Source organism: Gymnoscopelus braueri (assembly GCF_963280865.1).
Source record: "Gymnoscopelus braueri genome assembly, chromosome: 13".
NCBI classification, from domain to species: Eukaryota; Metazoa; Chordata; class Actinopteri; order Myctophiformes; family Myctophidae; genus Gymnoscopelus; species Gymnoscopelus braueri.
This window is the reverse complement of record NC_137615.1, coordinates 16,574,759-16,602,024: the sequence shown is the minus strand read 5'-3', so window position 1 is coordinate 16,602,024 and position 27,266 is coordinate 16,574,759. Positions and strand designations below refer to the sequence as shown.

The 27,266-nt window shown below is 41.6% G+C and overlaps 4 protein-coding genes across 5 annotated transcripts; 1 reads left to right on the top strand and 3 right to left on the bottom strand.

The window, feature by feature from the left end:
• The first annotated feature begins 197 nt into the window (after positions 1 to 197).
• LOC308097994 (C-signal-like) lies at positions 198 to 3,519 on the top strand. The gene is made up of 7 exons (XM_080446198.1): positions 198 to 366; positions 452 to 506; positions 692 to 879; positions 1,456 to 1,617; positions 2,222 to 2,359; positions 2,840 to 2,949; positions 3,398 to 3,519. The coding sequence occupies exons 1-7, from the start codon at positions 223 to 225 to the stop codon at positions 3,423 to 3,425; spliced, it is 825 nt and encodes a 274-aa protein (XP_080302324.1). The 5' UTR covers positions 198 to 222; the 3' UTR covers positions 3,426 to 3,519.
• Positions 2,961 to 8,275, bottom strand: LOC308097990 (E3 ubiquitin-protein ligase TRIM35-like). The gene is made up of 6 exons (XM_080446192.1): positions 7,658 to 8,275; positions 6,770 to 6,865; positions 5,337 to 5,567; positions 4,876 to 4,898; positions 4,597 to 4,715; positions 2,961 to 3,950 (listed from the first exon to the last, which is right to left on the bottom strand). The coding sequence occupies exons 1-6, from the start codon at positions 8,204 to 8,206 to the stop codon at positions 3,391 to 3,393; spliced, it is 1,578 nt and encodes a 525-aa protein (XP_080302318.1). The 5' UTR covers positions 8,207 to 8,275; the 3' UTR covers positions 2,961 to 3,390.
• Positions 8,276 to 10,639: 2,364 nt separating this feature from the next.
• On the bottom strand, positions 10,640 to 18,841 carry gipc1 (GIPC PDZ domain containing family, member 1). 2 transcript variants are annotated; one of them, XM_080447981.1, is made up of 7 exons: positions 18,615 to 18,841; positions 17,465 to 18,012; positions 16,836 to 17,021; positions 14,292 to 14,472; positions 13,326 to 13,438; positions 13,126 to 13,207; positions 10,640 to 12,354 (listed from the first exon to the last, which is right to left on the bottom strand). In XM_080447981.1, exons 2-7 carry the CDS (start codon positions 17,756 to 17,758, stop codon positions 12,203 to 12,205), a joined length of 1,008 nt encoding a protein of 335 aa, XP_080304107.1. In that variant the 5' UTR covers positions 17,759 to 18,012; positions 18,615 to 18,841; the 3' UTR covers positions 10,640 to 12,202. The 2 variants fall into 2 exon arrangements, with proteins under 2 accessions (XP_080304107.1, XP_080304106.1); XM_080447980.1 differs by having other exon boundaries at positions 17,465 to 18,009.
• A 1,157-nt stretch (positions 18,842 to 19,998) lies between these two features.
• On the bottom strand, positions 19,999 to 26,832 carry dnajb1a (DnaJ heat shock protein family (Hsp40) member B1a). Its single transcript, XM_080446045.1, has 3 exons — positions 26,255 to 26,832; positions 24,411 to 25,027; positions 19,999 to 23,166 (listed from the first exon to the last, which is right to left on the bottom strand). The coding sequence occupies exons 1-3, from the start codon at positions 26,463 to 26,465 to the stop codon at positions 22,936 to 22,938; spliced, it is 1,059 nt and encodes a 352-aa protein (XP_080302171.1). The 5' UTR covers positions 26,466 to 26,832; the 3' UTR covers positions 19,999 to 22,935.
• Between the last annotated feature and the right edge of the window lie 434 nt (positions 26,833 to 27,266).

Below are 27,266 nucleotides of genomic sequence, written 5' to 3'. Positions count from 1 at the left end.
TAAAACAACACAGTTACATTTATAAAACTTTTGTCTAAAAGGTCTGACCAAAAAAGTCCTTGTGGACTTGTTTCCGTCTGTGTAACTGGTATGTGCGCAAACATAAAAAGAGCCTGCCCAAAACTGGAGGGTGTGGCCTGACCAGCCCCTAAGATACACATCTAACAAAAGAGAGGGACTTTGCCTGAGATGCAGGCACTGGGTAAATCTGAGACAGGGGAAATGGCTGCTAAAACATACAGTGTGCTTATCACTGGAGCTAACCGAGGTTTAGGCCTGGAGATGGTCAAGCAAATGGTGGAAACCAAGCGTCCAATCCAAAAGTTATTTGCCTGTTGCAGGGACCCAGCTGGACCCAGAAGTGAGGTGAGAATTGTCCTCTATACAGTCCTCTTATACAAAAATCTGTGAGAGTGCCGATACCAAAACCATTTCTCCTGTGTGTTTACAGGCCTTGCAAGCCCTGGCAAAGAAGCACCCTAACGTCATCACTGTCATCCGTCTTGGTATAAGAGCTCTGTTCCTCTCTCTGTTATCGTCCCATTAAATCTTTCAATAGCCCTTCTGTCAAACCCCCTGTGGGATCAGCCATGCGCTACACTAGTGGGTATAAGAAACCCAGTGTTCTGATGTGTATGGTGAGTGTCTGGTATTATTGACTGCTGCTCTGTTCTCTCTCACTGTCTCTCAGATGTCACTGACCTCTCTAGCATAAAGCAGTCTGCCCAGCAGGTAGGCTCTCTGGTGGGGACAGGTGGTCTCAATCTGCTGGTCAACAATGCAGGGGTCCTTGCCCATGGCAACTTGATGACCACCAGCCCAGAGGACATGCAAGCTGCATTCAACACCAACATTATGGGCCCTATGAATGCGACTAAAGTAAGGGCAGAGGATGTGCCAAGACGAGCCTTCTAACAAAAATATGTACACAAACATGTCATCCACAAGTAAGCAAGTAATACATAAGTTAGTTGGTATTAGGGTTGGGAAATATATCGATAATATATTGATATGATATAAAACTAGATATTAAGGATTTTGGTTATCGTAATATGGTGAGTCCTTTCTTGGTTTTAATCACTATTTTATAAAAAAAAATCAAAATTGTTCAATCGGTGGAATTAGATCTTTATCTTATAAAAAAAAAAAGATATTGTCACAATATGATATTGTCATCACAACATCTTTATTGAGGTATTTGGTCAAACATATTATGTTTGATTTTGTCCATATCGCCCAGCTCTATGAGCTCTGACATTGAGGCACACCCTGTTGGTGAATAAACACTTCAAGAAATGTGTTTGCAAAACTCCACCCATGTCCTATAGAAGAAAAACACTTTCTATGCTCATTCTAGAATCCTCTGGAAGTTTAGAAGTAATTCTGCAAGGAAGTTGGACCTCCATTGACAGAAGTTTCATCATGGCCTCTCTCTCCCCCTTCGGTCGTCATTAGGAGTTCCTGCCTCTTCTGCAGACAGCAGCGAGGGCCAGTGGAGCACCTGGGATGTCTTGCCGCAAGGCGGCCGTCATCAACATCACCACAGTAATGGCCTCCATGGCAGCTCTGGCAGCTTCATACTCCATCGCCCCTGCTTTGTCCTACCGAATCAGCAAGGTGGAGACAGACAAACTAACAGACCATTTAATTTCCTAATGCATACAACACACACTGTAGAAACTGCCGTGAGCTGTAAGCTCGCTTGCAAATCAGCTATTTTTGCTATTTTCTATATTCTATGTAATCTGAAGACTCACCTCTTCAGACTCCACTCCAGGCCGTAGCACTTGCCCTAGCCTTGACGACCTTGCAGGCTTATGGAAAGGCTAAAATGTAATTTAGATAGCATGTCATGTGGACAGATGCCAGGTCATTTGTAGACCTGGCATCCTATAGTATGCATAGTTTCAATGCACAGATTGATTTTTTGATATTATACTGTTTAGAAGGTTCTTGGTTTACCTACTGTATGATCCTAGATTACTATTTCTATGCATTTGATGCAGTACCTCGTGTTTTCCTTGCTTACTGTAAATCGCTCTGGATTAAGAGTGTCTCCTAAATTGTAAATTGTATAAGGAAGTATATAGGATTTAAGTAGTTAAACATGTGACAGGGGAACTGGTGAACCATCACCTCTAATATCCTGACTGGCCTTTTATTTTTCCTGTCACACCTTTCCTTTCCTTTCCCTTCCCTCGGTCTCTCCTGTAACCACCAGGCGGGGCTGAACATGCTGATGCTTTGTTGCTCAGAGGAGTTCAGGAAAGATGGGATCCTGTTTGCAGGCCTGCACCCTGGCTGGGTGCGCACCGAGATGGGCGGAAGTGTGGCAAATGAAGCCGATGTCAGCATCGAGGTCAGGAAATAAAATCAATTACAATACATATCAATTAGAATCCGTAAACGAACTGCAAATGAATTCATTTAAAAGTAACTTTATTAATTTCCCAAAGAATGTAATTCACATGGTGACATGCATGATACATACAGTAATGGGAACAGAATCAATAATCTAGAGCAATGCTTCCAGACAGTATGATGTTATTGCAGGGCCAAGTCTCCAGCTGATCTGTAGCTGCTGGAAACATGATTGGCTGGATTACTGGGAGTGTAGAGAATCAATCTACGGCGTAATATATGAGTCCAAAACTGTTACTTTTCATGGATTCAAGCTTGTGGAACTTCTACTTTTGACGCTTTTGTGTGATGCTGTAGTATGATCAAGGTAGGGCATTAGTCTATGAAAAAAACACAAAAAGTTAGAATATGGAGACAGGAGGTTTCTGCCCGACAGCAACAATATGTTAAACGTAAAGTGTGTGTTTGTGACCACCAGGCACCCATTGACCCCCCACAGAGTGTGGAGGGGCTGCTCCGTGTGATTGATTCCCTGACTGACAAGCAGAATGGAGCCTTCCTGGATTACCAGGGGAAGCCTGTACCCTGGTAGATTACCTGGTAGATTACCTGGTAGATGACCAGGGGAAGCCCATACCCTGACACTCTCTGTACTTCATCAACTGCCAAAACGCGAATCCACGCTTTCGTCTTCTCATGGGAATTATTACATAATCGCCTAATCGCAATTATTTTTCAGAATCGTCAGAATCGTCGGAATCTTTTCCATGTAGAAATATCTTCATACATTTTCAAACATTTTCCAAAAAAGCAGCAATAGCAAAAGCTTACAACACCTCACTTGGTGACATGTTGTAAGCTTGCAGATCAGCGATTTCTTTTTTTTAAGTATAATATTATTAAATGTGTCAGAAATGTCTTTGTTATTTATCATATCATTTGTTAAGTGACTGATTTAAATACCAAATATTAAAAATTAAATTAAAGTTCATTTAATGCACAAGCACTGCCTTGCTAAATCCATCCATTTCACCAGGTGGCACTATTCCATACAGCCACTTTAGCAGGGCAGATCCTAAGGGGGGCAGGGTTGTTCCCATTTATGTTGGCTCCCGGGCAGAAGAAGGGGAACATCTTCTCGGTGAAGAAATCGTGAAAGGTGTAGATGTGGGTCATGCTGATCGGGTTGGAGAAGGTGACCTCTCCAGAGTCATAGTCCAGCTGCACCCTCACCCTGGTCAGCTCCCCCTCCAGCTCCAGAGGGGTGCTGGGCCGAGTCATGGCCGAATACTCGCCCTCGCAGTGGGTGATCATCCAGAACCCTCCTTCCGGACATCCAGAGATGCGGCCCTTCCTGCTGATGGACCCCTTGACCACCCCCAGCATCCAGTCCTCCTTGTCGCCCACGTCCACCTCCCAGGCGTGGCGGCCCGTGGTGAAGCCCTCGGAGCCCAGCACAAACACAAAGTGGCCGAAGCGCTCCGCGTTGTCCGGAAGCTGCCGGACGGAGCCGCTGTTGGCCACGGCGGTCAGGTCTTTGGACAGGGACAGCCAGGAGTACGCCGTGTTGGGATCCAAGCAGACTGGCGCTGAATGGAGAGGGGAGAGAGAGACGTTGTTAGAATAACCCTGAAATGTTCTTTTACATAGTAAAAAAAAAAAACATTGTTTATATCAGCCATTACATAGAGCTGTGGTTCTCAACCTGTGGGGTCCCCACATGATTTCTTCTTTGAGGGGGGTCCCCAGATGACAGTGAAGAGACCATTTAAGGACTTTTAAGACCTTTTTAGTACTGTACCTCAAAAAAGAAAAAAAGACCATCACTTCATCAAAAGTAATCAACAAACTATACTATAAAAAGTGGTCAAACATTGGCCAAATTGTCATAACTTAAGAAAGGCAAAAATGAAATATGAAAATAGCCGATCTACAAGCTCACAACGTCTCGCAACACAAGCCGTTGTGAACTTGTAGATTGCTGTTTTCATAATATGTATCTGTGGAACCGAGTCAAACAAAACGTAATGCCTCAACTCCTATAATTCCAAGTGCTTGTCAGGGTGGGGGGTCCCCAGTTCAAATATGATTACTTCTGGGGGTCCCCAGTTCAAATATCATTATTTTTGGGGGGTCACGGCCTGAAAAGGTTGAGAACCACTGATGTAAATATATATATATTAAAAAAAACTTTATTTATATCACCCATTACATAGAGTATAGAGTGATGCTTACTGTATTGAACAAGGTCCACCATCTTCTCCCAGATCTGGTATTTTAAGGAGCTGATGTGTTTGGCCACGTCTATAAGAACGTCAGGAAGCTTTTCTGGTTCCTTTGGAGTGATCTGTGCTCTGTGGAAATAACATCCCACACAGGGGCGTCAGCCGCATGGGTACTCAGCAAAATCATTCTGGGGGTCCATTTTTACCATGAACACTCTGGATTTTGCAGCGTAGTCTTGGAAGTTTAGATTAAATGGTACTGGGAGAAGAAGATAAAAAATAAACTTACCTCTTCTTGATATTGTTATAGTTCTGAAATCAGAAAGGAGCATTTGTATTGTCAGATGTAAATCAACAAGGAGAAACACTATTAAAGGTGGTATAAGTGATATTTTTCTTAAAAAGTTAAATCTACATGTCGATAGTAATCATTGCTATACAAGTAGATAGTGTTTGCTCTGTAACGGGGGTCTCCCCATCTCTCCAGCTCTTTGGTAAACCGTCAATAAATGTTCTTTGTTTCATCACTTCCAATTGTTTATTTTGTATCCTGTATGAGTTCTCTCTCCTGATTGGATAAAAGTGATATCCTGACCTGCAAATGTATTTTTCTGTTTACTAAAGAGCTGGAGAGACAGGAAGACCCCTGTGACTGAACACACACTCCATAGCCATGATTACTATCAGAATATAGAGCTACAGTCTGGGCCTATGGGAAACAAGTCGTGTAAGTCGTTCTTGGCACCTTACCTGAAGGAACTGAGCATCGTCGGACGCAATTTCGTTCTCGATGGCGATGATGGCGTGAGAGAACGTGAGGATGTCTTTGGTGATGCTGTCGGTCTTCTTCTTCATTTGTTGTTTCTTCTCCTCGTCTTCTTCCCTCAGGGCGGCCAGCCTCGCCGTCTCCTCCTTCTGGAGGAACTGCCGGAGCTGTTCGATCTCCTCTTTTATCTGCTTCTCTGTAGCCTGTGTCTGGTTCTAAATGACACGCAAATATCAGCTTCATTGTCACATCACAAGATGCACAAGATACAGAGTGTAAAAAATGCAAGCTCTCAACCAGTTGTGGAAAAGTAACTAAGTAGTTATTACTTTACTGGAGTGTTTCCAATTTTCAATACTTTTACTACTCCACTACATCTCAGAGGCAAATGTTGTACTTTTTAATCCACTACAATTATTTGACAACTTTAGTTACTAAGTTACTTTGTAGATTTGAATTAGTATTACAAAACATACATTAACCCATTCATCCCCTATTTAAACTTTGGCTATTTGAAAATAGCCGATCTACAAACTCACGACGCGTTGTGAGCTTGTAGATCTGCTATTTTCTAAAGATTTTAATACATTTTAGACATTTGTGAAATGGGACATTCTGCATAATGAGTACTTTTACTTTTGGTACTTTAGTATATTTTGATGCCAATACTTTTGTACTTTACGTACGTACATTTTGATTACAAGACTTTTACTTGTAACAGAGTGTTTCTACATTGCAGTATTGATAGATAGGAAAAGCAGTAGGTATATAAAATCAGTAAATCACCCAAACCAGTATTTAAAACCGGGAAAGCATCTGTGTCATTTTAACCACGTTAAACATATTTTATACTTTGGCTACATAAAAAATTGTCAATTTACAAGATTGTAGCACGGCACAAAGTGACGCACTATGCGCTTGTATATCTGCTATTTTTGAATAGCCAACCAATGTTGCTATATATTTAGCTAAAATATAGCTTGTAGATCTGTTATTTTTGAAAAATCATGCACATTTGCAAATCTTTGAATATATATATATATATGAGATGGGGGTCCACGGCCAAATACATGTAATTTTGGGTGGTCCTTGACATGAAAAGGTTTGAGAACCACTGATATAGCAACATAGGTTTTTTTTCCTGAAATCGGTTTAGGATGTAGAAGTCATCTTTTAGCATCGGCCTCAGGTCTTAATGGGTTAATTCACAACAGAGCTGTGCATTGTTACGCTTTACGCGCAGAGAACAATACACCACCATGTCACATAATCAAATAACCTTTTCTCCTGAAAACAAACTGGGTGGAGTTTTGCAAACACATTCCTCGAAGTGTTTATTCACCAACAGGGTGTGTGACCTTAATGTCAGAGAGCTGATAGACGCTGGTATTCTACAACAGCACTTGTTTATTGATACCTTCATGTGAACCGTTGTGTCATCACACTCCTGCTTGCCCTCATACAGGCTTCGCATAGTTTTCTTCAAAGGAATCAGCTCCTTCTTCAATTCCTCCTAGAAGGATCAAGACGGAGAGAATGAGAGAGAGAGGGAGAGAGAGAGACAGAGAGACAGAGAGACGCAGAGAGGGAGAATTTTTTTAAAAAAATGCAATATCTAAAGACAATTTTGAAAGTTATCCAGGGTTCTCACACATTTTTTACAAAGAATTTTCAAAACATTTCCATAATTTAAAAATAAAATACCTTTTTAATACCTCAAAAAGAAAGAAAAGAAAAAGACCTTTATTGCGTCAATTGTAATCAACAAACTACACTTTAAAAACTGGTCAAACATTGGCCAAATTGTCAAATAAAGGAAAGAGACAAACATTTGAAAATAGCTGATCTACAAGCTCACAATGCCTTGCAACGCGAGGCGTTGTGAGATTGTAGATCAGATATTTTCACAATATTTATCCGAGTCAAACTAAATGTAATGCCTCAACTACCACAATTCCAAGTACTTGTCAGGGTGGGGGTCCACAGTTCAAATATGATTATTTTTTGGGGTGAAAAAGCAAACCCCTGATCTACAGCATGTCAGTGGTCTATGACATAATACTGTATATCTTTTGACTCCAAATTTGGGCAAAGGTTGCATACCAATCAGAGCCTGATTATAGAAACAATAAGACATTGTGGAGGTAGTTCTTCGGTGGCCTACTGGCAATATGCACAAGAAGCAGCTTGCGAGATGACCTCCAGACAGATACACACACACACAGACCCGCTTACAGACGTCTCCTGGCAGAGAGCAACGCGGTAAATAAAGGCCCTCTGTGGAACGAGCGGCAGAGAGCCTCACCTTGAGGTCGTGAGCTCCCTCTTCCAAGGGACACACCCTGTGGCCCTGGTGTCTCTTGGAGGTGTGACACACCAGGCAGAGAACCTCCGAGTCGTCCAGGCAGAAGAGCTTGAGAACCTCCCCGTGCGTGAGGCACCTCACCTCCGCTTGGTCCCCCGTCATGCCCGCGTACCCGCTTGCCGTGCCCGCGCCGCCCGCCGCCGCCTGCCGCTCCTGCTCCTTCAGGAAGGTGTCGGACACGTTCTTCAGGGCCAGGCTGACCGTGGGCTCCGTCAGGGAGCATTTTCTCCTGCAGACGGGACACTCTCTCCTGGCCTTCTTTTTGTTCCAGAACTGCTGCAGGCAGGCACGGCAGAAGCTGTGGCTGCATTTCAGCACCACGGGGTCCTTGAAGATCTCGCAGCAGATGGGGCAGGACAGCTCGTCTTCCAGCACGGAGCCCGAACGCGAGGAAACGGCCCGCGGACGGAGGACCGCAGCTATCTTGGGACTCTGGAGGAAGGAAGGTTTCCCGGGCTGGGAGGACGCACGTGGGCGCAACGCATGCATGGCTGGGTTCCTGTTGGAAGTTTCAAGGGCACTGCAGAACGTGCAATCTTTTGCTCCTCGAAATGAAGGGTAAGAGACTGGACTGCTGTGTGAGTGAAGAGCAAATTGACTGCAGTATGTAAAGGACAGAGGATATTGATCAACAAAGACTTGAAGAACAGGTTTACCTGAGCTCTAGTAAATAGGGGATGTGTTGCCACCCCTTTCCTCTCAGCTCATAATAAACTTTGTCAGAGTCCAGTAGTCAGCAGGACTTTTTTTTAATAGAAAGAAGCCCAAACAATGTTCAGTAGTTATCATTCTCAACTGACTTTGATACAGTTTACAATAAGCAGGCTCTTTATGAGCACTTGAACCGGCGGGACCCTGAGGCCAATTCTACAAATCACAACAGTTTTCTGAAAAACATATGTTTTCTATATCAGTGGTGCTCAAACTTTTTCATGTCAAAATTATATGTATTTGGCTGCGGACCTCCGGAGCCATATATTTTGTTCCAGGGACCCCCGGAAGCAAAGATTTTAGTTAAAAATGTTCGCTTTAAAATTATATATAATATTCAAAGATTTTTCAGAAATAGCAGATCTACAAGCTCACAGCATGGCACAAAGTGATGCGCTGTAAGCTTGTATATCTGCTATTTTGTCAATAGCCAACATTAAAAGTAAAATGACAGATGCTTTCCCGGTTTTAATGGGTTAAACAACCATGTCAGTAGCATTAAGTGAATGTAACGAAACAATTAATTGAATTAAAAATGCTTTGCAGCCGAATGTACACCTCAAAAGGCCTACGGAATATGATTGAGAGTCGCCGGTGAAGCGCGAGACCGACCAGTGACCTTCGTTCTGGGTGCGACATGCTAAGCATATCAAGTGTACTACAGTGTATCGTATTACGGTATCACAGATGCCCCGTCGACACTAGAAGTGAGTGATTTAACTGTCGTCTAGTTAGAAGTCATATATATTTCAGGAGCACAAAGGATTCTGATAAGTATCCAGAATCCAGTAGCACACAAACACACTCGGGGTGGTGTTCTATGAATGATAGCAGACAGTCCGGGAGGTAAGGTTTCTGTTTCCATCAGGCAAGGTGAGGGAGAATTGAGTTAGCCTGGTGGAAAACACTCAGCTGACCTAAAACGCACCTCATTCTCAGCTACCACAGTCCAAACCAGTGAGTCGTGTAAAGTAACCAAGTACATTTACTCAAGTACTGTACTTAAGTACAAATTTGAGGTATTTTTTACTTTCTGCAGTATTTTCAATTTAATACTTTTACTCCACTACATCTCAGAGGCAAATATTGTACTTTTTACTCCCGTTACAATTATTTGACAGCTTTAGTTACTTTTCAGATTTAGATGATCACAAAACATGTTTTCCACTATATCGCCCTATATACATATTTCCGCCATTTGAAAATATCCGCTCTACAAGCTAAAAATGCATCGCGACGCATTGTGAACTTGTAGATCTGCCATTTTCAAAAGATTTGTATACATTTTGAACTTGTGAAATGGGACATTCTGCACAATGAGTACATTTTGATACCATTACTTTTGTACTTTTGAATTACATTTTCAATTCTGGACTTTTGCAGAGTAAAGTAACATAGTATTGATACTTTTATTTGAGTAAAAGATTTGAGTACTTTTTCCACCACTGGTCCAAACCCACTTAAGTTTTCAAATGGGATATTTCAGAATGTGCTCACTGGTTGCACACTGCAAAATGTACCATGTAACAAAGAACAAAGAGACAAGAAATTCCTTGATCAATGTCATTAGTATTGTCATATACGGATATTGACAACAGTGCAACATAAAGCAGTCAAAATAATGTGTTTCTCAGTCGGTGTTAAGTGTTCTAGCATCCGTCTCTCAAGACATATCCCATCTACATATTCATCAGCATTAAAGAACAAAAACAATCCATTAACTACAGAATTTCTTCATACACTTGGATACATTGAGGATACTGAAAGATGTCACCAACAAAAGGTATGCAAACATTTTGTTTTGACAATACTTAGTTATGTTTGCCTAAGGAATTCAATTCAATACAGTTAACACTGCATGTGTTTTACTCCCCGTCAAAACCACGATTCACGTTTACACAAGATCTAAATGGTTTTTCATTCTACAATAATAGTGTTGTTGATGACTCCAGCATCATGCACAGATTGTTCACCGGTTTATTTTTTACAATATATATATTGCATTCGTTTGTATGCGAGAGCTGGCGAAAACTTCTGGGAACTCAGATTAATATTGCATAAGAAGGATAGAGTAAAAGGAAGATTTTTGCCTTCATTTCTTAAGTGATCCACTGTTGTTTTACACATCCAACATTACTTGGTTCCATCTCATGATGATCTTGTCTCCTGCCCTCCGCAAAACAAAACATATTCAAACACGTGACACTCCCCTGCCGTTATACAACCCTCCTCTGGTTTTATAAAAACAAACTAAACATTACATCATTTCATATAAAAAAATATTGCAAAAACACTAAAAACAGTTCCGCACAAAACCACAATCGGCATCATTCTACATGTTGTTCACATAAAACCATGGGATACCCTTTCAATAAAGGAAATATACAGTAACACTGATTTTCTTAATACTGACTTGATCATTTCTGTAAAAACTAAAGACTGAATAATAATATGCTCATGCTGCTGTCTATGATTTAGCTTCATTGCAGCATGGAGTGTTAATAGTGTAATAATCACCATTGATTTTGCAGATGCTGACCTATACAACTTACTATGATCTTTCACACCAAAACAGCTCATTGACCTAAAAGTAAAAACCAACAGACCTCATTATGATGACAAAAACATAATAGCACATGCTTTTATAAGACTCTTGATCCATAACTGTAACACGGAGTGGTCCAGGACGACACTGTAACTGTGGAAAGCGGACACACTGTATCCACACCTCTGCACAGCACAGTCCATGCCGACCTCTTGTAATGTGCAGTAGCTGTGCTTTGCCGTCCAGGTCAGTGGTTCTCAACCTTTTCAGGCCGTGACCCCCAAAATAATCCTATTTGTCCTGGGGACCCCCACCCTGACAAGCACTTGTGGGAATTGAGGCATTGAATTTAGTTTGACTCGGGTTCCACAGATAAATATTGTGAAAATAGCAGATCTACAAGCTCACAAGCTTGTAGATCAGCTATTTTCAAAATGTTTGCCTCTTTCTTAAATTATTTGACCATTTGGCCATTGTTTTGACCAGTTCTTAAAGTATAGTTTGTTGATTACTTTTGATGCAGTAATGGTCTTTTTACTTTTCTTTTTTAGGTATTAAAAAGGTCTTATAAGTCCTTAAATTATCACTTCATTGTCATCTGGGAACCCCCTCAAAATCATGTGGGGACCCCCCTGGGGGTCCCAACCCACAGGTTGAGAACCACTGGTCTAGATTAAGTACAGTGTTTCTTTTTACAGCGCAGTGCAACAGTGCAATGTGGAAAACCTTTTCATTTTTTTCCTAATACTAAATATCAAAGATTTGCTTTGTGTGCAAGCCATGGTCCCTTCAGTTCACTCACATTTGAGACTTGTGCTCTATTTGTTCCACGGCGGACAACTAGAACATAAAACATGCAGGTCCACGTGACGTGGTCAAGAGGAATTCCTGGAAAAAACCCTGAAGACATGTAATAGCACTTAATGCCTGAACATACCTTAAGTCTTTTGCACTGAACTGTCTGTCTTACAGGATGAATGTTCCTTCTGGTGGTCGCAGTCAGCTTCTCCCATTAAAAAAAAGGCTATATCCCCTGTCTCAAAGAAGAGTCTCAAAAATAGTACGATCTATTAAAAAAAAAACTGGTAGGAGTGCACTGGGACAAAAGCAACTCATGGCGGTAGTGTAGTGTAGTGATTCTTAGTAGTAGTGCTGTTTGTTGTGAGTGTGCATGGACGCACACACACACTCACACACAGAGTTCCACGTCCCTTGTCTCGTTTCTGTGGTTACACTCGCCCGACCTTGGCGTCGCCAATGGCACCCCACACATCAAAGACAAATTCATCCGGGAAGGCAAAGTCTCCCAGGGTCTCATCTAGAGCCTCTGCAAATTCATCAGGGTTCTTTTTGTCCTTCCCGAGCTCAACCATGGTGGCCGCTGGCAGAGAGACAAGACAGGGAAACAGGCCAAAGAACATGAAGCCAAAGCATAATGAAATTGTGCTTGTTTGTTAAGAGTCATAATTTTCTTTCTAGTGATCTACAGCAGTTCCCAAACTATTTAGCTCAAGACCCAAAAGAGAAATTAGACGTTTGACCGGGACCCAAACTAGTGAAAATAGCAGATCTACAAGCTCACAAGTGAGCTTGTAGATCTGCTGTTTTCACTACTTCTTAAAGGAGTAAGTAGTTCACCCAAAAAAGTACTTATTTTCTATCAATTACACACCCCATGTAGCCTTGAATTCATGGAGATTGTTTTGTTTTTGTCGCATTCCTGAGCCAATAATTTGATGACCTGCATCCAACCGGAGACTCCGGTGGTCAAATTATTGGTCAGGAATGCGACAAAAACAAAAACATCTCCATGAATTCAAGGCTTCATGGGGTATGTAATTGATAGAAAATAAGTACTTTTTTGGGCGAGCTACTGCTTTAAACATAAAAAGAAAATGTATTTATAGAAATTAGATTTCTTACTACTTACTTCTGAAGAATGTTGGAATAGTTTTTAATTGGTGAAAAGTTGTAATTTTTTTGTTAAATTTTTTGTCAATCTTTTGTAATAATATACATAAATGTTTTAAATGTACGAAACGGGAAAAAGGAAATATTTACTTGCGACCCTGGGTCCCGACCCACTGTTTGGGAAACAGTGATCTACAGTCTACAGATCTACAGTGTCTCACACACACATACACAGACTTACCAAGCTCACTGTCTCTGATGCCCATATAGCTCTCCAGGAGGTCGTCCACTTTTTCAATGGCTTTCTCCTCGAATGCAGAGGGCTAGAGAAAAGGAAAAGAAAGAAAAAAACTCAGAAAAAACTCACAATATAAAGTAAAACAGCATATATTGGCCGATCATCACTTCACAACAGAATAATAAGCGTCGGCACACACTCACCAACTCCTCCACAGTGGCGGGACCCTTGGAGCGGAGGCGCAGCGTTCCCCTGCCTGTCCCTAGCTGAACGCCTGATCCCGCCCTGGAGCCTCCAGACCTCTGGCCGATCATGTCTAAAAAAAAACACAGATGCGTCAGCTCAGAAGACCCTACAGCAGGGGTCTTCAACAGGGGGTCCGGAACCCCTAGAGGGTCCTCAGAGTTACTACAGGGGGGGACGCCAAATCTTTGTGTGTGTTTTTTTCCCCCCTTTTATTAACCATTGAACCCTTGCATCCCTATTCTGAGGGAACATTAGCCAAAAATGGACTATCTACAAGCTCACAGATCGGCTATTTTTGGCACAGAGGTTTTGTGTAGAGGGAGAAAAAAAGAGCAGACCAAGTACAGAGCCAAAGGTAATTATTGAGTGGTTAAATGTCTGAAAATACACCATCTGACATATTAACAGAAAATCTGTTTTAACAAACAAAAAACAAATGTATACAACACAGATGTTAGGGGTGTCGAACAAGTCTATGAAACTATCTACCAAATCTATGAAAAAGTTTAATCTATACAAATGTAGTGGGGGGTCCCTGCTTCATTTCTCCCTCTCTCAGCTAGGGGGTCCTTGGCCTGAAAATAATTGAAGACCCCTGGCCTACAGCACTGTCACGTTCCAGGCCTCATACATTTTTTGAAATGTAATTAATGTTGACATTTGTTGACAAATATACTGGTCAGTGATTTTATAGCTTTTTTCTTTTTTTTGAAGGGATAGAAGCGTGAATCTAATAACCACTTTCACCCTGGCATTCTCAGATTTTTCTAAATTCTTGAACATTCTTCAAAAATAGCATATCTGCGATGCGTTGTGAGCTTGTACTGTAGAATCTAGGATGTCTATTTTCCATGATCCGAGGTATAAAATAGTGCTAAAGTGATTAAGACGACTCAGAGAGATTCCCCCTTGCGCTTGCTTACCGAACGCCTTGAGAGGCTCCACCAGTTTGATGGTAAAGTCCTTCCCCTTGGGCAGTTCCTTCAGCATTTTGGCCACCTCGTAGTGTCGACAGCCTATCAGGCCATGGCCATTGATGGACTCGATCATATCCCCCACATTGATGACCTGGATCTGGTGGATGATACTGCCCTCTCGGATTCTCTAAAACAGGAGAGCTCCATTATGTGAACTTACAGTTGAATTGGAACTCCCCATTGGAATACAATACGGTTCTCAGCTGTATAATCACAATCACACTCAGCTACACTATGAGGATTTGGTTAGCAACATTCATTCAGTTTTCTGCCCTACAGCAGAGATATAATACCATGGTTACGGGTGCACAAACACTCCCGCTTTGTGTTAAAATCATCTATGGCCATGATAAAAATCACGATATACATTATACAACAGCCGCCTCTCATGTATTATTGATTATTACACGGCTTGGTTGAATGCTTGATTCTGATTGGTCGATCACTGAATTCAGCGGTGTGTTATTTCTGGGTAATGACCGCTGAGCTCAATAACAGACCGCTGTCTAATAATCAAAGGCTCAGAGCACCTGCTGCGCTGCTCGATTTTGTGCTGTATCCAACATGGCAGCCATGTAAACAAACGCACGATGTCATTTACAGCTTTACATTGGTCTCAACTCAAGAATATTTTTGAAAACATTTGAAGCGAGAAATAGACATTGCAGTAACCAAAAATGGATTCCATTTTTGATCTGTTGTTTTCCGAGTCGACCGAGTTGCACTGGACGGACGGCAGCACCTGGCATAAATTAATGTAATACTTTCAGTACCGTAAGCAATGAAATACTTCGTTTTGTTGTTACTTTTGGGTAAATTTATTAAAGGGATATTTCACTTTCAAAACTAATTTGGGTCATTTTTATCATCTACTCAGGCTTTTGGGAGCACCCCGGACAGTTTTTATGTTGCTTGATTCAGTATTTAGATATTTGATATTCATTTTATCAGACACACCCCCTTCCTATACAAACCCATTGTAACTTCAAACTCCATTTTAACCATGTTAGATTCATCAGAAACACCAGTCCTTGGTTCTGGTGACTGATATTGTCCTTCTAATACATGAGGAGTGTTTTTTCAATTACTTAATTTTTAATATTGTTTTTGGAAAATGAAAAAAGTTTAATAAAATAAAACAATTAAATTAAATAAATGAAAAAAGACGACCCCTCACGTATTAGGAGGGCAGGATGAGTCACCAGAACCAAGGACAGGTGTTTTTGATGAATCTAACATGTTAAAAATTGAGTTTGAAGTTATAATGGGTTTGTATAGGAAGGGGGCGTGTCTGATAAAATTAATATTATCAAATATCTAAATACTGAATCAAGCAACTTAAAAACTGTCTGGGGGGCTCACAAAAGCCTGAGTAGACGATAAAATGACCCAACATTTTTTTGAAAGTGAAATATCCCTTTAAGTAGCCGTGTAATAAGTGCGGCTTCACGTCGGGTTTAATCACTCTGTCAGGGTTTATTTCTCAACAATGACCTTGCTCGCTGTCAATTATCCCTTGCTTAACCACTTGAACTCTATCGCCTCTATTCTGGGCATGTAGTACGTTGAAAACAGGTCAACATTCGACAAAGAACATTTGGTGTAGAGGGAAAAAAGGAGATATACTGTATATATAGTACGATATATAAGGTTTAAGTGGTTAGGGAGTAGTTCACTCAAAAATGTTTATGTCATCCTTATCTGCCCACCCCCATGGCAGTGGTAACACTTATAGGGTGTCTTTGTTCACAAAACAACTTTGTTTAGTAGCAGCTTTCTCCAAGTTCCAATACAACTGAAGTCAACAGTGACCTTTCCTTCCAAAAATGGCAAACAATTGTCAGTGGAATCAACCTATATTTCAACATTTGATCAGTGAATTTTCACGCTCTTGGGGCAACTGCAGCCTGACAGCGCGTCGCGGGTTTGAATCCCGATCCCGGCGACCGTTGCTGCGTGTCACTCAGCGTCTCTCTCTCCCTGTCTCTCTACACTATGTACTATTGATAGGCAGAAAAGCCCCAAAAATATATTTTAAAAAAATGAAAAGTGGTCTCTTGGGAAGTGGACTGAAGGACAAAACTTCAAACAAACTCTGTGATTGTTTTGTGGACAACTTGATCCATGTTTCCACTGGCATGAGGGTGAGTAGATAAAGACAAGAATTTCATTTTTAAGTGTGAACAACTTTAACCACGTAGGCCCTTGTGAAAATGTGAAAAGTTGTGAAAATAGACGATGCGATGTGTTGTGAGTTTTAGTTATTTTGGAATTTGGGGGAATATATAGCCTATATTGACATACGCGAAACGGGGACGCCCGGTTGAAAATGCCAAAATAAACCAACACATCACTTAGTGCCATCTTTAAATAATCATAGCACATAAGGTTCTGTTCACTGTCACTGGCTGCTGTTGCCACAGGTAATGGCTTTCCTTCCACGATACACGAGCCAGCAACAAACAATGTGCACTGTTGAATAATGCTCACCTTAATGAATGCATAGCCAGCTCCGTTATCAGTGATGGTCAACCCTAGAGCGTCTTCCCCTTTAAAAACCTCGATTTCCTTCTTCTGGCCTTTTATGTGGGCAAAAATAAAGTCCTCCAGCCCAATTTGACCTCCCAGCAGTTTCTCCATGTCCACCTTGTGGGTGTTCAATGTGCAGAACATAACCTTGAAAATGGAAGAACACAGAGAAATCAAAGCGTTGTTAGGAGCTGCCTATAAAAAAAAAACCTAACACATCAACTGAAGCAAACATACAGAATGGTAACCGGAACACTCGCCCCATTTTTTTCATGGACCGCTCGCCCTCAAGGTCTTGTACTCTGGTATTCGTTGTACTGAGGTTAAGGTTAGGAATACGTTTAGGGTAATAAGGCATCGTTTTACTGAGGTTAAGTTTAGGAATAAGGTTAGGTTTTGGAATAGTTTTACTGAGGTTACGTTTGGGAATAAGGTTAGGTTTAGGCATAGTTTTACTGAGGTTACGTTTAGGAATACCTGGTGGCAACCGTTCCGAGGTTGCCCTAACCCTGTTTTGGGGCGAGTGTTCTTGTATTGATATAGATCATATGAAACATGGAATACCATACGACCACACTCCACACACTCACCTCTGAAGGAGGGATCCCAAAGGCCTCCCCGATTTTGGCGTAGAGTTCCCGCACATTGCTGAAGCCCTCGATGCGGCCCGTGGGGCTGCCGTGAGCCAGCTGGGTGTGGAAGATGAGGCGAGGTCGCAGGCTGCTGTGTGGAGGCGGCAGGCCCTCGGGCGTGGCACCGTCTCCCAGGCCGACCACGCCTCCGTCCAGACCGTCCGCGACACTGAGACCCGCACGGATCGGCTCCGCTTCCTCGTTCTCCACCAACGGGGATGCCTTCTTCCTTCTGCCCAGACCCAGAGGCATAGTAAACCTACAGTTTTAGAGACTAGGGGAGACAGGGGGGAGAGGAGGAGGTGCACTGTGGTGTTTGTTGGGCCAGAGGTTTGTCGTTTTCCCAGCCAAATCTGGCACTGTGCAGATAAGATGATGCCGCAGTCTTTCGGTCCAGATTTAAAGGTTTGTCGAACAAAACGGGCAATTCTGAATCCAAGTGTGTGCAACACTTACATAGCTAGATCTGAGGAGCCTTCCAGCCTGACATGGGTGGGTGTCTCCTGCTGTGAAAGGTAGAAGGCAAGGCAAGGCAATTTTATTTGTATAGCACATTTCAACAAGGCAATTCAATGTGCCTTATTTACACAGAACATCAAGCAAAGGAAGCACAATTATAGTAGGGAGATATAGAAGGGAGATAATTCATTACTTTCACACAGCTGACAGCTATGATCTTGATAGATATAATCGCTTGAAGCTTCCCTACAGCCTAAATCAAGACAGAGGAAATGTGTGCTAACGTCATCATCCTATTAAAAGACATTGTTTACATTAATATAAATCATAGTGAATCGACACCTAGTAAAGTCAGGTTAGCCATATTGCGTCAACATTAGTTCTTCACAAACAACCAGCATGTTTCAAAGTTAGCAACACACATTACAATACTTACTACTTTGAATTACAAGCCATCTAGTTGCTATGGCGTTAGCTTCAAGTTAAGATTATTGACAGTCCATCCGACTTGATTTCATTAACGTTGCTATTCAGGGAAAAAAAAACTAAAATAACGTGGGCTACAAAAGCTCACATTGCTCATATTAGTTAACTAATATTATGAATAGTTGAGCTAATTGTGAAGTGGAGGCCAATGATTCATTCTTACCAGGACAGGAGGAGTTAGCCAAGCAGCTAGCTAGTTGGTAGACCTATAAACGTGACTTCTGAATAGAGAACCAATTAAACGCGTTTAGGGAAAACAGCAGTTATTGTTGGTACATTTGTAATCTTGCTATAACACTTTTAAGTGCATAAGTCGCCTAGTTGTTTCTATGCGAAGTTGTAAAAAAGGAGGAGAGAGGTAGGAATCTATCGGTATGTTCTCTGCTTCAGCTGCTGTCAGTCTGGCTGGGTGGAACACATTACAGCCTGGATCCCATTGCCCGAGAGTGCGCTCGCTCTGTGATTGGCTAGTTGTTGCTAGGCAGCTGTCACGATTGACATAAAGTGAAGTAGTGAACGTTCTGATGCAAGAGCAAGAAAGATAATATAAAATGAATTCATAAAACATTGTCCAAATGTATAATCTGCCTGTTCTGTGAAGCTACGTTAACACATGTTTGTTTAAAGAAATGATAGTTCCACTGACTTGTAGATCTTCTATTTTTGAATAGCCATCGTATTAGATAATATGGTTAAAATGGTTGTGACGCTACATCAACTACTATTGCTAGGGGCCCCCTGGAACCCCTGGCGGTCCCCGAACCCCAAATTGAGAACCAGTGATCTAGATTCGCATAGGCTACTACGAACCGCCAGCTGATGCCGGGCAACCTTCCAACTAGCCAATCACAGTGCTCCTCAGACCGTCCCTCGGGCTATGGGATTTGGATTCAACCGTTTGGTTTGATGGTACATTCTTTAAAAAGGTGCACACCTCCTCCTAGCGTACAGGCAATGGTCCTCTGTCAAAATGTATTATTTTGTTACTCAGTGCAATGCCCAGAGAAGCCTTAAGAACAGTTTTACTGTAGCCTAGTTAAAATAGAATGAAAACAAAATGTGTGGATAGAATTAAGGATTCTAATGTGCACTCATTAGCAACCCTTGGTTGCATGTGAACATTATTTTGTCCAAAAACACCAAAGTAATGTATGGCCTCTTACCCAGTAAAACCGGGAAAGCATCTGTGTCATTTTAGATTTGAGCTGTGTCTATTCAAAAATAGCAGATCTACAAGCCAGTGGCGTTTGGTGGATTCTAGCGTTGACCGGGCCAGAACCGGTTTGACGGCTAAACTGTTTTTTAATGGCCACTCAGCTTGTACATCTGCTATGTTTGAACAATTTTGAAAAGATCTTGAAAGTGTGAGAACTGCTGATTTAGAAGGCATTTGTAGGATCGGCCTCAGGTCTTAAGTGGGTTAAAAAGGTGAGAAAACAAAGTTGTCTTCACAGGACACAGGTCACTGCTAGAAGGATTTCCTTTTTGTCATGTGTTATAAAAAACACAACAAAAAAACAATAATGGGGTACATACAAAGTCAATGGTAGTGTCTATTAACTCAGTTTATTACATATTTGTCTGTCTTTTTTATTTCTTGGGCGTTATTTGTCACAACTTAGGAAACATTTATTCAAAAATCTGTAATTGAATAATGAAAGCTATGAAGGTTTGAAGCAAAAATATATCGGATACCACCTTTTAAGCATAAAACATTTCAAAACACAAACAATAGGCAAAAAAACGAAATAATGCTTACACCTTAACATAAAAAGGGAAACATTTGCAAAAAAAGCAAACGTCCTTTTCAAAACAAAAAAGTAAACATCACAGAGATTACACATCTCTACATTCATGGGTAAACCATGTTCAGGTCAGTTATAAAACCTAAGACTCCATTAGGAGTGAAATGGTGAGGCCAAATAGTGACTGTCAGGGTTCTCTTTTTACCCCCCCCCCCGCCCATCTGACATTCAGACAAGATATGTATACTGAAGTACTTCAAACATGGTCGACACCAGATATTGCTAGGGATGGGACGATAATCGTCATCTTTTATCGTGATTAAAAAAACGCTCACAATAATCGTATCGCAGAGATTTTCATTTCCGTCATACACTAGGATGAAACTAGGATGCAAATTCAGCACCACTTAAACCCTCTATACTTGATCAAACGGACCTGTAAAGAGCACATTTGGAATGCTCTTATTTCACTCTACACAAATAGATTAGGCAAAAATAGCAGATCTACAAGCTCACAACCTTGTGAGCTTGTAGATCGGGGGGGTTCAAGTGGTGCCATTTTAAGTTTTAAGCATATTTTGATTATCGTGATATCGTTAATTACAAATTATTTTTGCCACAGTAATCGCGATATGTAATTTTCATATCATCCCATCCCTAATTGTGACTGTGCCTGGTAGCAGAGACAACAGCGGAAAACAGTTGATTTATTAATCCGAACAGAAAGGTGTGTGCAGCCAGACAGAATCTAACATTGAACTCGACGGTTTACCTGGGCTCAAGCGCTGAAACTCTCTACCCATATCCAAATAGCTAGAGACAAAACTAATCTACGGTAAAAGTAAGGTAAAGGTTTGGGAAAGAATAAACAAAGAACTTTGCTAATTTCACAGCTTTAAAAATTACTGGTTAAAGCTTTGCTTGGAACCAGAGTCTTATACAACATAAAAACAAAAGGAAAAAAAAGTGTGATCTAAAAATTGCACTGGATTTGCAAGTGCAAATGAAAAGTCGGGGCATGACAGTAGCTAACCAGATACTAATGCATAGACTAAATAATCTTTAAAGGATCCCTGGCTAATAAGCCTTATAGCCTTAATATATAATAATTGCCCTGCCTCTATAACTAAAATGTAACTGTTTTATCATTAGTTATATAGGGCAATTATGATGTATTAAGGCTTATTAGCCAAGGATCCTTTTAATGTCCCTGGTTCGATTCTAGCTTGAGACCTGTGTTGAGTCTGTTGACTCTGTTCCCCTCTGTGCCTTAGATTTCCTATCCATATTCGGTCCTAAATGAAAAAGTTACATATGGTAACTATGCAACTTCAAGTAAAGGAGCATGAACTAACATATGTTTATAATTTGCAAAAGAGGTCAACACCCATGCACTTATATACATACTTTTAGATGCACGCACGCACACACACAGCCCCACACACACACACACACACACACTTGTGTGTTATAATTAGACAATGTTATTTGGCACAAAATTAGTTTCCCACCATTTGACATACTGTAAGCAAATCAGGTTGTCTGCTGTGTATTCCTACATAAACCATGCCAGCTATTGTGAAATAATAAAAAATATTAACATGTTTTGAAAGATGTACCACGTTTAAAATTCCTCCCTCTCACTTAGAGGTATAATGAGTACTGTTTTCCTCAAAATAAAATAAAATAAACTATGTATAGATGGGTTCCCTGGTGGCTCACCTGGTGAGAGCGCAAACCATAGGCTAAACTCAATTCCAATGCTGACCCAGGTTCAAATCCGACCACTTTGCTGCATGTCAATCCCTCTCGCTCGCATCTTTCCTATCTCTCTGCTCACTATCACATTACAACAGAAATGCTGTACCGTTTTCTTTTTTAAATTCTTAAAATTTGGGGCGTTTCTGGGCGTCAGCCTTTGGGCAGTAGATGTGCACAATTGGTTTCATTGAGCCAGGAGCAGGGCCCAACTTAGAATGTTGCGTTTCCAAGCTGCACCTGAAAAACTAGTACTCGTTATACCTGTAAGATGGAAAACAATTGTCTGAATTCTTAGCACGCTATGTCTTAGGTTTCTGACCAGTACTGGAGTCACATACTTCTCACTGCATAGTAATACTGGTAACCAAAAACATATACTGAATAATAATAATATGTGTCGCTACATTCAGACGTGTGTCACTGCACCTGAGGTATCGTTTAAAAGTTGTTGTGTTTCTACAACCATTGCATTGGAAGCACTTTCAAAACAGTGTGAGGGCCAGGTTGGACTGGCCGTAGATTAAATGTTCAAGCTCTGCAGATTTCGCTTACAACTTGACAACCATCACCAGTGTCATTTTAAAGGCTAAAACCAAGCCTTTCTTGAAGCCAAACTACAAGAGATCACATGGATGGTTACGAGAGGCTTCCGTACATAAGCTCCCCTTGTATCTGACACATACATGTAATTACTGTGACAGAACCAAAGTTCAATGCACATGCACAACTTCACTGCCACTTCCCTAGTTTCAGAGTCTCATGAGACTGTAGTAAAGTGACTTGATAAGATTTGGTAAAGAATGTCGACTTAGTACTTCAAATAACGCTATATAAATCCAACTAGAACACGTCTGTCTCGGCTTAGGGCAAGTCAACGCAAGACAAACAAGAGTGGCATTAGGAATGTGGGGCTGACTATCTCTGTGTTTGTTAGACGTTTTTCCTTTTTTCTCTAAACCTGGGTGTTTTTTTTTTAATTCATGGCGGAAGGATCTCTCTCAAAGCATCACGAGTGCTTTGGCCCAACTTGTCAGGGAATTTTACTGTAAAGTCCAGGACCATGTCGCCCCTCTTCTCAGGACACTTGGATAAGGGCAGCCCTTCCCCCACGACGCGCTTCTTCATCCCAGGTTTGATCACGTCCCTGGAGGGCACCGTGATCGTTCTGCCGTCCAATGTGGGGGCGCTGACTGTGCAGCCACACAATGCCTGGTGGGGAAAAGACAACAAAAAGGCAGAGACCATTAGGATGACGCTGAACCGTTGATGTTTGGATAACTCTTATCACGCATCAAATGCAGTGGAGGAAAGTAACTAATGTACTCAAGTACTGTACTTCAGTACATTACTGTACTGTGATTTTGAGGTACTTTTACTTTACTGCAGTATTTCCCATTGTCAATACTTGTACTTCTACTCCAGTACATCTCAAGAGGCAAATATTGTACTTTTTACTCCACTACAATTATTTGAAAGTTACTTTGTAGATATAAATTATATTATACAACTTATAATTATACCTATATTGTGGTATTTCTACTTTTACTTGAGTAAAATATCTGAGTACTTCTTCCACCACAGCTCTTTTCATGCATCATATGTATGTAGTTGTCTTTTTCTTTGCTAGGTGGACATTAATGTGGAGATTATACTGGAATATGGACTTCACTTAACTACTTAAACACTATATATTTTGTTGACTGGAGTGCCCCAGGGGTTTATACTATGCCCTCTTTCTTCCCTACACCAAATCTAAAAAAATGGCAGATCTACAAACTCTGTACAAGCTCACAGAGCTTGTAGATCTGCCATGTTCAACCCCAGGTTAGGGAAGCAAGCTATTTGAGTGCACAGGAGTTGGGAAAGTCCCGGAAAAGACGCGCCGTGATTAGCCAGTAGTCACTTTGAGTGGCAATTGGGGCAAACGCTTACTCCAAAACATGATTTACGATTCTGTGCCTATCGGGACATAACTCGAATGGCGCTGAGTCGGCTCAAATGGACTTCGCAACGTTCGGCACGGCGACTCGCTCACTATACTTTAATCGGCAAAAAAAGCGGCAGCGGCAAGTCCTGTATAGTTCCATAGCGTTAGGGAAACTAGGGAAATACAAGAACGCTCGCCCCAAAACACGCTCGCCCGTGTCAAATCTGACGACCTGGGAACGGTCGCCACCAGGTATTCCTAAACGTAACCTCAGTAAACTATGCCTAAACCTAACTTTATTCCTAAACGTAACCTCAGTAAAACTATGCCTAAACCTAACCTTATTCCTAAACCTATCCTCAGTAAAACGAATTCCCGGACCGCTCGGGCGAGTGTGTTTAGGGACGGGAATTCCGGTTACCCACTAGGGTTTATGGGTCATTTTTTACAGCGACACAGTTATGAACATACTATATAGTCTGAATAGAACGCTATAATCTAAAAGCAGGGCCAGCCGTTCACTTACATCTCTGAGAGATATTTTTGCGGGGTAAATGATATCCGAGCCTTCTCGCCGGAACACTGGATGGGGTTTGTCTTTAACCACAAACACCACATCTGCGGGTATGTTGTTGGCCGTCTCATCGCCCTCCCTGGGGAAGGTGATCTTAGTGCCCTCCTTCCAGCCGCGCTTGATGTCCACCGTCAAGATCTTGTCCTCGCTGCGCACGGTGCAGCCATCCGGATTCAGACGCTTGCGGGAAATCTTCATTTTCTTGGTGCAGCCGGAGAAGACCTCCTCCAGGCTCACCTTCAGCTCGTGGACGACCGGTGGGTCCTTCTTTCTCTCGCGGCCCCTGTGGGGGCCTCCGGGCTGGGACTTGAAAGACCTCTGAAAGCCCCCCATGGGTCCCATGCCCTGCTGCATGCCCTGCATGCCCTGCATGCCGCCGAATGCCGCGAAGGGGTCGTCGATGTCCATGTTGTGATCCCCGTTTCGTGCAAAGAATTGATCGAACGGGCTACGGCCGCCGAAGAACTCGGCGAACATGGCGTGAGGGTCTCCGTGGAAGGTGTAGTTGTAGCTTTGACCATTGTGACCTTCGGGGCCACCACCACCGCCGCCGGTAGAACCCTTTAATCCTAATGGGAAGGAGAACACAACAAGCCAGTGTCAGAGGTTTGGGACATATGCACAAAAAAGTCAAAATGGTCATGCAAGGTGATATGCTGATAAATATAAAAGGTATGGATTGACATTGCTATGAATAGCAGAGCACACTTCCTGAAATACATTATATTGTCATCATCATACATGAAGACATACAAGTTAGTAGCAAAAGCCATCCCGTTGATTAAATGCCTTCTTTTAACCCATTAAATCCAGGAAAGCATCTGTGTCGTTTTAGATTTGAGCTGTATAAATACATATCGTCTCTGTCGGTGGAAGCCACATATGTCCAAAACTGTTGCTTTTCAGGATTCAAAATCCGAGCTTGCGGATCTGCTACTTTTGATACTTTTGTGTGACACTATAGTATGATCAAGTAAGTAAGTATGAAGCAGTAATTTCTGCCCGAAAGCGACAATATACAGCAACAGGTTTTTCACAAAACTGTCAGGATTTAGAAGACAGGATTTAGAATCGGCCCGAGGTCTTAATGGTTAAATGGAACGCTTATAAACTTTTGAACCTGCTCAACCAGAGTCCAACAGGGGTTTGAAGTGAACACAGCAGGCAGAGCATGATGCTTCCAGTATGTTCTCTCTTGCTGAAGCTATTGTGTCACGATCTGCAGTTTGTGATTGTTGAAGCACAATGAACTGATAAAGACAGCCCTTTTAAATGGCTATAATAAGATAACGTTAGCGACTAAGTTACACCATGACCACAAGGATACAGGATAGGTGGGCACTACCTTGAGACATCTGGGCACCTCGATGTAAAATTGGCTATTTTGTCCAAAATGTAAAAAAGTTATAATAATGGAAAATGGTCATAAGTAAGGTAAAGTATACATGATGTGAACATGCACGGTACATCATTATCAGACTGAATTTTATCTTTCAACTTCTTGTTGATGCCCCAACATGACTGGAAACACAGGTATTTGTAGCAATTGTAGAAATATTATACCTTAATTGTCTAATGTTTAAGCATTTTCTTGTGTAGTTTACTTAACTTAAGAGTAAGACCATTTTTCAAATATATATATTTTTTTATTTATTTTACATTTTGGACAATATAGTCAATAGTTACATCGAGGTGCCCAGATGTGCCTAGTGCCCACCTATCCTGTTACCATAAACAACACTCACTCGCGCATCATGTACGTAAAGTACAGTAGTATTTTAACCAGTAATTATTACCTTCTTCTCCGTATCGATCATAGACCTCCTTCTTCTTGGCATCACTGAGGACATCGTAGGCCTCGGCGATCTCTTTGAATTTATCCTCCGCTCCGGCAGACTTGTTCTTGTCAGGATGATAACGGAGGGCCTGCTTTCTGTACGCCTTCTTTATCTCCTCTTCAGTCGCGCCTTTAGCTATCCCCAACACTTTGTAATAATCCTTACCCATTGTTTACAACGACCTTGAGTTCTATGTTTTCATATACAGATCATCGTTAGGTGTCGACGCAACTCCGGTCGCTTGTTTATAAATAAAAGCACGTCCCCCCCGTGATGTTGAAATGCAGCTGTCAGTCTGTCTGGCTGAAGTTAGCTTGACACTAGCATGCTATGAAGCTACACCAGCAGAGGTTACCACTGGCACTTACTTTACACGCTATAACATGCATAAATAAAGCTGTTAACGTTACGATCTACTGGTAATATGGTACGACGAGACGATCAGCGTCGATATTCCGAGTATACAGGTAGATATCGTTGTTGTTCTGTTTAGGACAGATGCTAGTACTAAGTGGCCAGTTGGCCAACCAACCATATGCAGGGAAACTTCTGGAAGAGGCTCGGCTGATGTGAGTCATGATGATGTTGGAACCTCCTCCCTGTTGTCATCAAGGTCCCATAGTCCGGAGGGACGATCGCGCTGTCATTGGTTAGTCCAGTGCTATTATAAACCATAGTAGAGTTATAATATATTGATTACAACTCTATGGTCCTCCAGTGGTTCTCAACCTGGGGGTCGGGACCATTTTCACCCTTTATTACACATATCCTGAACCCAAACCAGAAAATGGAGAAAATAGAAAAGAGCACAACTTTTGAAGGAAACAACACACAGAGACAATGACCTGGACCCTAGGAATTCAATAAAGTCAGTGGCGCTGGAAGTTATTACTTTTTTTTTACTTTTTTTTCGCGATTTTTCCCACACTTTTCACCTTTTTTTCACCCTTTTCAACAAATATTTTATTCC

Excerpts from the sequence above, each read along its gene's own strand:
- LOC308097994 (XM_080446198.1), top strand. The coding sequence starts at position 223 with ATGGCTGCTAAAACATACAGTGTGCTTATCACTGGAGCTAACCGAGGT. Across the intron at positions 367-451 it reads CAGCTGGACCCAGAAGTGAG|GCCTTGCAAGCCCTGGCAAA; the intron begins GTGAGAATTGTC and ends GTGTGTTTACAG. Across the intron at positions 1,618-2,221 it reads TGTCCTACCGAATCAGCAAG|GCGGGGCTGAACATGCTGAT; the intron begins GTGGAGACAGAC and ends TGTAACCACCAG.
- LOC308097990 (XM_080446192.1), bottom strand. The coding sequence starts at position 8,206 with ATGCATGCGTTGCGCCCACGTGCGTCCTCCCAGCCCGGGAAACCTTCC. Across the intron at positions 5,568-6,769 it reads ACACAACGGTTCACATGAAG|AACCAGACACAGGCTACAGA; the intron begins GTATCAATAAAC and ends CGTGTCATTTAG. Across the intron at positions 4,899-5,336 it reads ACGATGCTCAGTTCCTTCAG|AACTATAACAATATCAAGAA; the intron begins GTAAGGTGCCAA and ends TTCTGATTTCAG.
- gipc1 (XM_080447981.1), bottom strand. The coding sequence starts at position 17,758 with ATGCCTCTGGGTCTGGGCAGAAGGAAGAAGGCATCCCCGTTGGTGGAG. Across the intron at positions 17,022-17,464 it reads TTGGGATCCCTCCTTCAGAG|GTTATGTTCTGCACATTGAA; the intron begins GTGAGTGTGTGG and ends TCCATTTTCAAG. Across the intron at positions 14,473-16,835 it reads CTGGCTATGCATTCATTAAG|AGAATCCGAGAGGGCAGTAT; the intron begins GTGAGCATTATT and ends CTCCTGTTTTAG.
- dnajb1a (XM_080446045.1), bottom strand. The coding sequence starts at position 26,465 with ATGGGTAAGGATTATTACAAAGTGTTGGGGATAGCTAAAGGCGCGACT. Across the intron at positions 25,028-26,254 it reads TGATCGATACGGAGAAGAAG|GATTAAAGGGTTCTACCGGC; the intron begins GTAATAATTACT and ends CCTTCCCATTAG. Across the intron at positions 23,167-24,410 it reads CAAAAATATCTCTCAGAGAT|GCATTGTGTGGCTGCACAGT; the intron begins GTAAGTGAACGG and ends TTTCCCCACCAG.